General features: G+C 42.8%; 1 protein-coding gene across 1 annotated transcript in view; it reads right to left on the bottom strand.

Annotated features, from left to right (window-relative positions):
- The window catches only part of PTPRG (protein tyrosine phosphatase receptor type G), a 391106-nt gene that overhangs the window by 15877 nt on the left and 361473 nt on the right, over window positions 1-13756 (bottom strand). The window contains exons 16-22 of the mRNA XM_021537228.3: window positions 4829-4925; window positions 3126-3208; window positions 2769-2903; window positions 2406-2540; window positions 1828-2000; window positions 708-843; window positions 233-379 (exon numbers count right to left, since the gene is read on the bottom strand). Coding sequence (XP_021392903.3) covers window positions 233-379; window positions 708-843; window positions 1828-2000; window positions 2406-2540; window positions 2769-2903; window positions 3126-3208; window positions 4829-4925 — 906 coding nt within the window. The remainder of the gene's footprint in view (window positions 1-232; window positions 380-707; window positions 844-1827; window positions 2001-2405; window positions 2541-2768; window positions 2904-3125; window positions 3209-4828; window positions 4926-13756) is intronic.

Below are 13756 nucleotides of genomic sequence, written 5' to 3'. Positions count from 1 at the left end.
CAGTCCAAACCAGTGTCCATGTCCCTCTTCTCAGCTCTGACTGAAGAGCATGAGCACCGATTTCCAGCAGTGAAGCTAGGACTGTATAGGACTGAACTTCTCAAGATGTTGTGCTGTGCTGATCAAGTTTTCTGGTTTGGTTCCTTAGCCATGACAATAGACAGTGAAGACAGGCCATATAAAAAAGGGTAGGAAAATCAGGTCCCTCTGGATGGCAGTTATTAAGACTTACCTTGAACTGTTTTTCTAGCCGTGTCTTCCCTCCTATGCCAGGAATGAGGATGCTGTTAACATAACTATGCAGCTGGTTTGCAGACACTTCAGTCTCCTTCCCAAGGATGGCTTCCAACAAGGCATCATGAATAAAAATGTACTGCTCCTAGAAAAATACCAGCATGTCAGGTGGACGTTTGAAATAACCTAAACAGATGTCTTTTGTTTGAGGAGTAAAGGAAAGGGTGTTCAAAACAAGCCACTCATGCAAATACTGCCAAATTAAGAATAAATATTTATAAATGTAGTACATACAACTCTGAATAAGTCAAAAACAAAATCTGAAGTTTCTGGTCTAGAAAAAGAGAGATATTCAGAAAAAAAACAGTAATATATTCAATTTTTACAGGATGTAATTGGAAAACTCTATTCTCTTTTTGATTACAATGCAAAAATGAACAAGACTTTAAATTCAACCCCACTGCATTTTTTACCTCTGTCTGGACGAGGTAGTTGCGCTGTGTCCTGATATGTTTCAGGAAACCCAGGACATTAACTGTGCTTTTGTCTTTTATCTGCTGCAGCATACTGTCTATCACAATGTAGGTACCAGTTCTGCCAACACCAGCACTACAGAGAACATAAGAGAAACCCATGAAATACAGCCAGATGAAAGCAAATGCAGAGTAGCTAGAACAGAATTAAGCAAATACTCATATATAATTCTTCTGTGGGTATTTCTGTGCTTCAAGATGAGGCTGAACACAGTACAAGCCATCACACCTGTGCCAGCAGCATAAGGATAAGGCTGCTGTGGTCCTGGACTTCACACTCTGGCTGTTCACACTTGGCTCCTGTTTCCAGTGCTGCAGTTACTGGTGTTGGCTGGATGAAGCCATTCAGAGGTCCATCCTCTGCCAAGCTGCTGCTATGCTGGATTGCCAAGGTCACTCCAGGCTGTGAGATGGCTCTGGCTGGCTTCAGCCTTGAGGTAAACTTAAGCTGCAAAGTGGAGCTGGAAATGAAAGTGGTACCAGCACTATGGGAAGGTATAAAAGAGGACTAATCCTCTGGAGCCAGAACTCCTTACAGTGAACAAGGGCAGTCCTGGGCCCAAGAGAGATGGGAGCTCTTCAGAGATTCTCCATTTCTGCTGAGGAAGGAGCTGTAACCCCCATCACCCTCTCCTCTTTGATATAGTGCTGTGCAGCCTCCTCACACACAGTGATGAAGACAACATCCCTGAACTGCATATTCACTGATCTGTTGCTGTGACTGCAAGTGCTGGTGAGGGTGAGTGTGGCTCACTGGCAATTGCATTCCCAGGTGTCCACGTATCCAGACTGCTGGTTCCCAGCACAGCTGATCCTGCCCTGTCCATGCACTGAACTGGGAGGTTACAACTAAGCTTTGGCCAAGGAGCTTTCCAATTCCAGTGCAAAGCAGTTCATCAGCTCAGTATCATGGCTAGAGCAAAACCCTGCATCAGCTGGGAAGGGGCTGACGCACTCCTCCTGTGTTAGTAACCTGCAGTGTTTGTGTTAGGTGGCACGGAAGAGCACACACTGTGCTCTAGCTGTGCTTGCCTCGGGTGGTTTGTCACAGCCACCATACCTGCAGTGCACCACCACTGGTCCCATGTCCGGGGTTCTGGCTGCCGAGGATCTCCTGACGAAGGTGAGCACGGGCAGGGCGTACTCGGGCACGCCCATGTCAGGCCACTGGGTGTAGTGGTACTGAATGACAGTCCTCTCGTTCTGCCGCCCTTTGGGGTTCCCCTTCTGCCCCTAGGTACGAAGGGTGAGCAGGGACAATAGAGACAGGAGGGAAAAGAAGCATAAAAGCATCGTCAGTCGCTTCTGGCTTGCTCAGCTGCGAAAGTGCTGGACTCTGACAGAAGAAACCTGCAGCTCTGCCTGCTGATGGGTGGAGACAGGTTTGAGGAAAAATACATGTGGGAACAGGTAATAACAGCAATTACAAGGACACCAAAGCTGCAGTGCACTTGAGAAGAAGAAATACAAGCTAAACCTTAGCAACAGGTTCCTTGTAATCCTGTCTTTACTTACTTATTTCCCACCCGCCTGCCTCTCCGGGCTGCCTATGCAAACTCTTAAGTTTTGCTCTGGTGTGCCTTGCATCCTCCACAAGCCAGAAGACACCTGGATGGGAGCAGTGAAGGCCTGGCTCACCTTTTTCATCTTGGTGTTCCTGATGGTGAAGCGGCGCAGGGTGTAGCAGGCGTGGACGTTTGTGCTCTTGAGCGTGACGATGATGTTGCCGTACTCCTCGCTGTTCTCCGTCGGCCAGTACTGATCGCATTTCCTCTGAACACAGACACAGGTGCGTGAGTTGGGTAAGGGCCTGAGCTGCTGCTTTGTATTTGTGTCTAGAGCTTTTTGAAAAAAATCAGGGCTCAGTATGTGTCCCTGTGTTGTTACTTATGTGTTATATGCATCAGTACTTATCATCCCATGCTATTTAAAACAAATTCTGCCCAGGTGATTTGGGGAAGTGTTAAGGAGCAGCTGCTAACAAATGAGAAAATCTCTTACTCTTCCTTTTTCAACAAGGTTCGTGATCATGACAATGATTCCTGTATTTTGTTCCCAAATCATCCTCCAGAAATCTTCAAAGGTAGACTTTAAAGGTCCCTGGGTAGCAATGTATGCTTTTGCTTTGTTGTAACCCTTCAAAGAAAACCATAATGCCAAGTGAGATGAAAGCAGTATCATAGCAGAAAAATTAATATTTTAGAAGTAAAAAGAAAGCTGCTTTTCTAATTCAGAATAGTGAAGAATTTGTAGCAAAATTATCAGGTGAAGTTGGAAAATACAATCACAAGTGACAATATTTCCTTCCTGTGGAAGGATTCAAAGGTAGAGCAGATAAAAACCACTAAAACAACTTACATCGACGTAATTAGCATTAATGTAGTCACTGTGCTTAGAATCTTTTCCTGGTAAAGGCCTTAGCTTCACCCTGCTGTGATCATCTGCAGGATAAAAAACAGAGCAGAAAAACATTAGGGAAACATGCTGCAGAACTGCAGGCATATATCCCATTTCCTGGGTATCAGGGCTGCCCTTACTAATACACAGAAGAGATTGGCCTTGTACTGGAACCAGGAGGGAGATGGGAGTATCTGTTCTTGATCATCTGCTCATGTGCAGGTGTTCAGCCTTCACATTCCCTAAAGTACGTGGTTCATGCTGGGACAGCTTCTCTTTAAAAGGCGCTGGAACCTCAGGAGCACAATTTTTAGAATCATCTACATCACTCAGGGTAGTGAGATTCAAAGAGCCAGGGCACCCCACGGGGCTGTGAAAAGCTGCCTCTGCTCAGCTCAGCTCATTCTCCTCCCCTCAGTGCTGGGCTCAGACAGCTCTGCTGGCTCTGGGAGCTGAGTGAATGTCCTCACTCCTTCACCACCACCATCACACCGTGAGGACAGACTTGAGGCTGTGATCTTGAGCTCCTCTTTTTGTTTCACTCAAATGCTTGACTCCTCCTTAAAGCAGGAAAAAAAATCATAGTCCTGCTCCTAGGCAGAAGCACTGGGCTGTGTGGTGCTTCCAACTCATGCAGAGATAAGACATGTGAGCCAACTTTAAGCATAAAGACTGGTTTCATTTGCCTTCCTGGAGGACCAATGGAGAGAGAGGATCCTCCAATGATAATCTGGGGGACTGAAGTGCCTGCTTCAATCCTCCTTCAATGTCACATCTCTGTATCTAGAGAGATGAGACACCTATGTCTAAAATCAGAGCTGGGACAGGCTCAATGAATGCCTTTGCCCAAGGCCACACAGCAGTCTGTCACAGGTCTGGGAACTGGTCCTCAGCCAGTACCTTGATTACTACTGAAAATCTGTTAGGGACACGCATTTCCTTCCAAAAGCATTCAAGATTTATTGCAATGTTTATGAACATTGTGAACTTTTTACCAGTGGGCTCTCCATGCCTGTCCTTAAACCACAGTGACAGTTGCATCTGCCATCCATTCCACATAAGAGAACAACAGGGAAAAAGTTACTGCACTTCCATCCCAGATAATTTGCATTCCAGGGCAGAGTCCAGATTTGCAGTTCTCAGAGGGATACAGGCAAAGCCTGCTCTGTGCTACAAAGATCACTATTTGTCCAAATCCTACACAGAGCTAAAGCAGTTTGAAATATAGCAGATACACTCTGTAAGATTTAGCACCTTTGGGACTGCAGAGTAATCCCAGGAATCATCAGTAAAACTCTTTGCTCCTCTATGCACTCCCCCTAGGCCAGTTTTCAGGCATTAGCAGGCAGGAGAGCTCTGATCATCAATTTATCCCAGTTATTCCTCTGCAAAATTTCATACCAAACTTCTACAACTATGCTTGGACATTCAAGCTGTGAAACATTTCAAAACAAAAGCTGGAGTGAAATCCTGGCCCCGGAGAAGCCAAAACATACACTGCCTTTAATGGGGAAAGGATCTCCCAGCCACACTTTCACATGTGTATTATTACATCCTGTGTAATGTAGCCTGGGGCCATCTGCCTGTCCCAGTCACACACACACACTGCAGGAGGAGAGTGCCCTTTTGGGTTATTCATTGTGCTTAGGCCAGTGCTTACTTACAGGCCAGGATGTTGATGTATCTGTTCTTGTGCTTGTTGTCGGGATGGTTGGAATGCTCTGCAGTGATGTTCATGTCAGCTGTACAGCGCTGCACTTCCTAGGCAGAAAGATTATTCAAATGGAAAATTTGTCAGTCCAAAAAACCCTGAGCTTTCTCTCCCTTTGCAACAGCTCACAGAAACCATGTGGAAAGTACCAATATTTTAACTGCTGGGTTAAACACAAAGCCTTTCAGTATTGTCCTGTATGTTGTGGTCTCACACCGAGCTGTCCTGGAGCATGGTCACACTCTTCTCCACAGGCCTGGGGACAGATGAGCACCCTGAGAGCCAGATGTCCCCTGCCCATCACCCTCTGCACTGCCATGCCCCACTCTGTCTCTCCTTGGGGAGCTAACACAGGATCCTCAGATGCAAGAGTGGCCAGTGCAGTGTTATAAACCAAGAACAAAAACCATTGCAACAGAAGACTTTTGATGGCCAGACAACTTATCTGCTTCTAACCTCTCAAAATGGGGTTTCTGACATTTAAGTTTGGTACTGACCTTTTTCTAGTTCTCTGCAGAGAGATGCCTTTTGTAAAATATAGATAAGATAGATCTCTGAAGATAACAAGGAGGGCTTTAAATACCACTGCCTGGATGCTGATTAACAGCCCCTGATCCAGTGAAGAGAAGGCTGCATCCATGTGTACTTACAAAGCAGAGACAGACCAGGGTGCTCATGAAGCCAGAGGTGCAGATGTCTGTCTAGCTGGGGCTGCAGGTTAAATACCCAGTTCCCTTGGAATTTTTAAGTTTTTAACCCACCTCTTACTCTGTTCAACAACAGAATACAGAGCAATTGAAATGGGGCAATGGAGGGTCTTTTTTTTGACTCTAAAGAGAAGCAGCCATTCCCCTAGAGAGTAACACCCTTCAGAGACTGCCCTACAAACTAAATTACTCAGGAGTGTTTAATCTCCAAGATATACCATTTTAGTATCTGTTTAACAATAATCTTCCTGAAAAAGAGAACCCTCTTTATCACTAGCATAAATATTCTTAATTTAAAAACATATTTTAGAAAAAAAAAATAAAATTTGGAGTTTACAAAGTTGTGGGAGAAATTATATTTATTCAAATATTTTGTGACTCCCAGAAATTGCACCGAACAGAACCAATTTCCCCCCAGGATATGTGAGGAAGTGCCAAATTACTTTGTACTTCAGACTTTAAAAATAACAGTATAGAACCTAAGAGGCAAAGTCATTAGGAGCTCACAGCTGCTACAAAGATCACGAGCTAAGTGACAGAGAAAAATTATCACAAGAAATGCTATACAAACAGCAGATGTAGGAGTTCAGCATTATGCAGACATTTCACCGAGGACTTGCATAGCAATTTTGATATCTTCCCCAACATTTACATTTTGAAAGTGCAAAGTATACTAAAACCTTGTACATTTTATAGCTTTTACATCCATGTGGCACTCTCAAATAACAATTGCTTCTCTCTTCCCAGCCCTCCATAGGGAGAAACATACTGTGCTCAAGGAGATGAGCTGAGCAAAGACAAAGATGAATCGAGCAAAACTCTCAGCTGGCCCTAATGGAATTTTCATAGTTCCACTTCTATCAAAAAAAAAAAAAAACATATTAAAGCGTGCTGTTCCCCTAATTCTGCCTGTCAGCTCCAGTATAGCAAGGGATTTCAGATAACACAATAGGCAGGATCAGTTCAGCCTATGTCATGGTTGGAAAAGCAGCAATATTTACATGTTAGGTTGATTTAATGTAATTTTGTTTTATCTATATTTTCATTTAGAAATCACACAGCATCACTGCTGTACTGTTACAGGTCACTCCTAAAAAATACCCTGCCTGCTTCTGAAAAGCCTCACATCAAACCCTACATCCCTGCATCGCTATAAAATTCTTTTTAGAAGTTACTGGTGTTGAAAAATTTATGCCAAATCCTGTAAAATTTAATACAGATTAATCCAATAAGATTCTGTGCAGAATACTCTGAGAAGTTATAGAATTTAATAGGGAATTACCTCCCGACTAAGGAATTTTCTCTGACAGTTTAAATACTACACAGTAAATGTATCATTTTCTATTAAGTTCTATAGGATTTTTCCATAAGGGAATTGTTGGGGAGGTTAATCATTTTAATTAACCTTTTTATGTTGATGGTGACTGTTTCCTTGACTGTACATGTTCCCAGCTGGCCAATAGAACGTTAATAGAAGAGGAAGATTAAGCAAAGATGGTGAAAAACACAGCAGTGGAAAAGGAGGTCTGATGCTGTGAGAGCTGATGATCTGAAAATGGCTTTTCTTAACACATAACATTCTAAATGGCTTTTAATACTCTGGAAAGCTGTTGTAATGGTGGGTATATCTACACGATGCAAAAGCATAGCAAAAGGAGACTGTTACAGAAAAGCTTCCCCCTTGCCAATATACCTCAGCTATTTTTGTCTTTTTAAAGACTGCAGCCTTCCCCTCCAGTCCAGGACACAGCCAAGGCTTTGGGACACTGAAGCTGTCAGTGAGAAGGGGACTGAGAACATCCTCCAGCTCCACCCTGGCCTGGGTTTGGCTGTTCCAAAACCCAGATGGGGTTGAGAGCAGAGGGTGGGTATCCACACTCTCCTACCCTCTGAGGCTCATCTCTCCAAATCCTAACAGCAAATTACTAAACCACAGGCTCCCCACCAGCCAGTAAGGCATAAGTTAACATTCCTCTGTTATTAAAACCAAGCTGATTGCCTTTCATCAATGCACAGAAGGCTGCAAGGAGACAAGACTAGTTGCAGTCTGTTATCTGTGCCTCTGTTCAGAGTATTATTTACCCCTTGGCAGAAGAGGACACCCTGGTGTTAATAAATAACACCCTGGAGAAAGTCCCCAAAAGTCCCCATCTTAATTATGCCATTTTACCACATTTATGTATATCACATATTTACTTTCCCAGCATTTCCTGTTGCTTATGCAATGAACACCCCGGGATTTCTAAACCTCACTGGCTACCAAGTCCTTCAGTTGCATGAAAACATCACCATGATTGCATTACTACTAAAACCTACGTTTGCAGGCAGGTCACCAGGTCAGGGCTGCTCATGGCAGCTCAGCCTAAACAAAGTCCTCTCCCAGCAGGCACAAAACTGTTACTGGCACCTTGGAGTAGGACAGATAGTGTTTGTTTCACCAACTTTGTAATTCATCCATAAACTTTTCATGTCTAGAATATTTCCTTTGGCTTTCCTTAATCCTGCTTAGTCTCCTCCACTGATTTTAATGATGGCTTGCTTGCACACTGCTGCTCCTCATGTTTAACTTCCCAGAACACATTACTGTCCCAGGATGAATGGATACAGGCTTTATTCTGTCCTTTCAACTTAATCATTGACAACCCTAGAAACCAAAGTACATGGTTTCAATTGACTGTTAGTTACTGTAAGAAGTGTTCTAGTCTATGCTATTACGGCTAATTTACCTTTTAATTATATTGTCCATGCTAATGCTAATTGGAATTTGATACACCGAGGTTTAACGACCCATTTTAATTGCCTTTCTGAAACAAGTTACAGATTAGTTTCTTCTAAACTTCAAAGAATTTCCATTTAAGTGTAAAATCAAACTGCTCCAGTGTCTTGCTGGCAGTATAAGGTTCTGAACAGGATTTTTTGCTACAGTGGCTGAGCAGGAACTCTGTCTCTTGATTTGGCCTTACAAAGCACTGCTGCTGCTGTTTCCCAGTACTTCAGGCTGATGTCCTGGCAGGGGCTGCACTGTGAAAGCCTATGAATAGCAATGAGGAGTCACAACAAAGAAAGGATCCTAATCTGAGCAACTAAACCTGAGAAGATCCGTAGCTGTGTTTTGATATTAATGTTGATATTTTTCAGCATGGAAGCATCCAGCCCCAGTATCAGTTTTGATCTATTATTTTAATCCCAAATTACAAGAATTCTGTGGTAGTGCTCTTTCTGTTTGTTTTATCACAGCAAACATGAAGACAGCATACCAACAGAGACTGCAGATAGTGTTTGAAGATATCCCCCAGGAACAGTGTAGATTTCTAGAATAATTTAGCACTGGTATAAACTCTCCAACAGCACTCGAGAGAGAGGTGAGTTGGGGACAAGCTAGAAAGAGGTGAAAATAAACAAACCAAAAGGACTCAACACAGGAATAACATCAATAGATGTTATTAGCTAAATAACATCAATAGCTAAAAACTCCTGTAAAATGCAAAAGAGAGGAAAGGATGGTGGGGTGGATGTGTCAGAGTCTGACCAAAACCTTCCATTTCCCAGCCAATGGCTCATCCAAGTGGGGCTTCCAGTCACAAACCTTGGGAATGGCTGTGGTACTGTGGTTACTAATAGAAACTCCAGATATCTGAACTTGTTTTACTGCTTCTCTTCATCTCTTAATTCACAACACCAACTTCTCAGGGTAGGTGAGGCAGTGAGATAAGAATTGAGAACTCCAGGAAGGCCCTGTTTTGCAGCAATCCTTCCTCCTCCAGCTTCACAGTGCTGCTTCCCTCTGGTTTCAGTACAGCAATGCAAAGGCTGAGACTACCTCTAATTAAGGCAATTTTGGGCCAGGTTATGAAACATTCCCAATGCAGTATTGCCTGCTAGCAGCATGCTTTTGAAATGGCGTTTTCTGCTGCCAAATTCCTTGGTATAGATGCAGCTATAAGCATGTGCCTGGTGCGAGCTGTGTCTAATCTGTAAGGGATGTCAGGATAACTGCACTGGGTTTTTAGCATCTCAAGAAGTGTGGAAAGTGCAGCATTATCTGTTTTCAATGCAACCCATGGCTAACGTTCTGAGGTCCCCAGTTAAAAAGAGCCAGTGACCCCTGCCCTGAGCAGCAGCAACTATGAGAATAACATTAGCAAATCCCTGCCACATTGCTGGAAATATAGATTTATGTTATTTTCTTATATTTCAGGCCATTTAGAAGAAGGTGCCACTGGAGTATAAAGATATTTTCAATTTATGTGATGAGGGAGCTAGACAGCCTGCCTCTGAGTTCAGCGAGCCTGTTCAGACTCCAAATTGGCAATGAATCATTATGCTCACACGGCCACAGGCAGGAGAGGTCTGCAGAGATTGCATTCCCCTCCCTAACTGCTCCTGCAGCAGCACTGACCAGCCCACTCCAGAATTACAGAGGAGGGAAGTAAAACTCCCTGATCTCAAAAATCCACATGCTGCCTTAAACTGTAAAAATTCAGTTAGCTTTGGGGATGGAAGATGATTTCTTGGCTTAGTGTTCCTTTCTTAGAGCAAAAAGGACATGATTACTCAAAAAAAACTTACTGTGTTATTCCAGTAACTGGCCAGGGGGAGGGAGTGAAAAGCTCTGCTGTGGGAGGTGGCACTTCACACTCTTTTTGATACAGGAATTTAGAGGGCACATGTCCCATATAGTCAGGCTATCAGGGGAATAGAGGATGACAAATGTGACATCAGTTTTTAAATTGAGATCCAGAAGGGGTTTTAGGCACTGCAGCCCACTATAGCTGACTTCTCTGTGGGACAAACTGCAAGACTGAAATAGAGGAGCAGAGCCAGTGAATGCCTTCAACACCTTGGGGAGAGGTCCCTGAAGAAGTCTACAGGCTGCCTAGAAGAGAGCAGCATATCAATTTCCAAAATGTGTGAAAAGGCCTCTCAGAAAATATTACTTAAAACCTGTTCTGGTTTTGGAACAAAAAGAAAACTTGCCTTTGTGCACTACCAGGGTAGAAGTGGGACTCACCTGCCCAGGAGTTGCCAGTGTTCAACTTTCACTGGTGGGACCTATTCATAAGAGGACTGCAGAGGAGACAAAGTGTGTTTACAATACCAAATTCTTCAGGATAATTAGAATGAAGGCTGTTTGTGAAGGGAAGCTGAACCATCTTGCAGCACTGAGTGGCCAAGTGACAAAATGGCAAATGAAATTCAATGTTGATAAATGCAAAGTGATGTACTTGGGGGAAAAACAACCCTAACTATACATACATGCTGACAGGTTCCCAATTTGCTATTGCCATACAGTGATGAGGCCTTGGGGTCACACTCAATAGTTTTCTGGAGGTGTCAGCTGAGTGCTCAGTAGTTGTTAAAAACCAAATACTAGGTTAGGAAGGAGAAAAGTAATAGAAAACTGAAAACGTCACTGAACTCTGCATTAAAACCACCTGCCATATACTGTGCACTGCTGTGGTCTTCCCATCTTAACAAGGTTATGGTAAAGAAGATAAAAAGGTACTGAAGGGAAGGGACAACTCATCTCAAGTCTGGAGTGGCTTTCTCCAAAAAATGAAGTCAATAATTTAGATTTCTTTAGATTTGAAAATTGATTATTAAGGGGGAATATAAAGGCAGACAGAATCATGGGAGTAAACAGGGATGCACTTTGTAATGCAAAAAGTAGGAGGCACCAAGAGAAGTTATTCAATATGAATGAAAATCAAAAGGAAGTCTGTTCTTGTGGAACAAATTGTAGAATTCATTGCAATGGGATGCTTTGGACATCAGAAGCCTAAAAGGGCTCAAGAGACAATTAGAAACTCATGGAAAAAAGGTCTATCAAAGACTGTTTAATGTAATAGTGCCAGGAAAATCTCAGGCTAGATCAGGAATAGATATAATCTCTGGCTCAGGAAGCCTTTCAATCTCTGTTCAGTCTTGCCCTCAAATCCTGCCCCAGTAGCCCTGTAAAAAAAATGTGGTACCTCATCCTGTACACCATAGCAAGATAATGCTGGTGCTGCCTGAGAGCAAGCCAAAAAGCTTCCCTGAACTTTTTTAGTCTACCACTGAATAAACTCCAAGGTTGAATACAAAGAGTTATGTCAGAGACCAGCACTACTGATGCAGAATCTTTATTTTAAAAAGCTATTTGTTGTTCAATATTAAATTGGGTTCTGTATTTCCAATTTATATCAAAAATTGAAAATTCACAGGACTCAAAGGAAATTTTTAAAATTCTGTATATACAAGAAAGCTCAGTTATCATCAGACAATAAAGCTGGCTACTTGCACTACGATTACCCAAAGGGAATAAAGATTCATTTTAGATGTACTTTTCAAGGGAAGATTTTTGAGTGCAAAGTCCTTTTTTTCCTCTGCATATAAAATGCTTCCTAAGCACATTCACAAAATATTTAGCTGTAATTACAGCTCAATTTAAGAGGGGGAGGGAATATTCACACAATTTACTTTTAAAGGAATCTTCTTCCTGTAAAAAACAACCTAACACAGCCTTAAATATGCTGCCAAAAACACAGGAAGTGACACCAAAATCTAGCAACAAACAAGTGGAGGCTGTTAACAGTCCACATTGGACAGTGTATGTATGTGCCTAGCTTAGTCTTTCCTTGTGCAGCTTCTACCTTAAACCTCCTGCCACAGAAATTTCTGAAGAGATTTTTGATCCCTTTTTTTTTTTTAGCAAATCTCATGCACTGTCTACCTTTGGGAGGATTTCTTTATTCTGCAGTATTGATCATATTATTTCAGCATCTCCACACCATGTTCTTTTCTTCCCCTTTTAGATGTAAAAAACCGTATTTTTTTGTATGACTTCAGAATCCATTACCTCTTTTCAAAAGTTCCACTGGCATGAAGACATCTTATGGCTCTGGTACCTTCTACCTAAGGCTAGCAGCCCTGGATTTTCTGTTTTATCTGGACTCTTATTATTTCTCCATAAAACATTAGCAAAGTCTTCCCCATAGCTGGCAGATGCAAGTCCAGCCCATGGACCATGGCTGGATCTGGCTGGATGTGAGAAGCTGCACTGCAGTCTCTCCAACAGCTACTGAATAAATGTAACCTCGGGTTCCACTGTCCCTCAGCCACTCTCCAAGCTGGGGCTCTGACCTCTGAGTCAGTTTGGTACTTCAGAAACATTTTACCTATGGGCTCTGTGAAAAATCCTGGGTTTCAAATCAGGCCCACGAGGCCTCAGCAGGGCAGAACACCAGCAATGAAGGGGAGCTGGTTGGTTCATCCCAGAGAGAGATCACCTCGTTCCTATTCCTACTCCTTACTCTAGCAGGAGATTTCATTTACATTAAGGAAGCTGAGATCTCAGCTATGGAGCAATACCTCTGGAGTAGCTATCCTGACTTCAAAGCAGACGCTCCAAGTTTTAAGCCAGCACGGACAAGAAAATTTGGTGTGCGCAGTGCAGTCGGAGGAGTTTAACTTCCCTTTGGAAGGGACCCTGTGCTCCCCAGAATGGGGCTAATTGGCCAAAACTCTCTCCAGCTAGCTGCCACAGCACAACACTCACAGCAGGGAACTCCAGGAGGAAGGGAAAAAATAAGGCTATTAGAGCAGTGTTTTTCTTTGCTAAAACACAGGCAGAAGGTGTCCAACATTTGTTAACGGCAGTGATTTTGTGACAGCTGAAGCAAAGCTTGCTTAAACCCAGACCAAGTTTACAGATGTGTTGTTGATTATTTTGAATAATTAAATGGTGTAAAACCCAGCTGTGATGAATAGCACTGGGGTCGCAATTCATAAATAATTGAGAAGAGTGAGTCGCATTTGATCATCCTGATCAAATTCTAGTCTCTGGAGGATAAATGTTTGTCCTGAATACCATCAACATTGTTAAATGCCTCAATATTCCTGCTCAGCCATCCAGCCAGCAGTCAATTGAACTAAATCACTTTAACACCTTACACATTTGCCTTCCTCATGAATACAAAATGTTTCTAACTTACACTACGCTTTTTTGGCATCAGACAAAGCAGACACTCTTTATAGACAGTAACCAAACAGCAACAATAAACGTTTTAAATGATCCCATTAAAAACAATTCCTGCATACAATCTTGTCTTTACAGTGCAGTAAGCAAAGAAGCTGTAGATATAAGGCCACCTATTTTGGTTCAGTGCCTTGTTTGTAAGCAGAGCTGCTGCTCT

The sequence above is a fragment of the Lonchura striata genome, chromosome 12 (genome assembly GCF_046129695.1).
Source record: "Lonchura striata isolate bLonStr1 chromosome 12, bLonStr1.mat, whole genome shotgun sequence".
Classification (NCBI taxonomy): domain Eukaryota; kingdom Metazoa; phylum Chordata; class Aves; order Passeriformes; family Estrildidae; genus Lonchura; species Lonchura striata.
The sequence above is the reverse complement of the archived record's forward strand: the minus strand, read 5'-3'. Positions and strand labels throughout refer to the sequence as shown.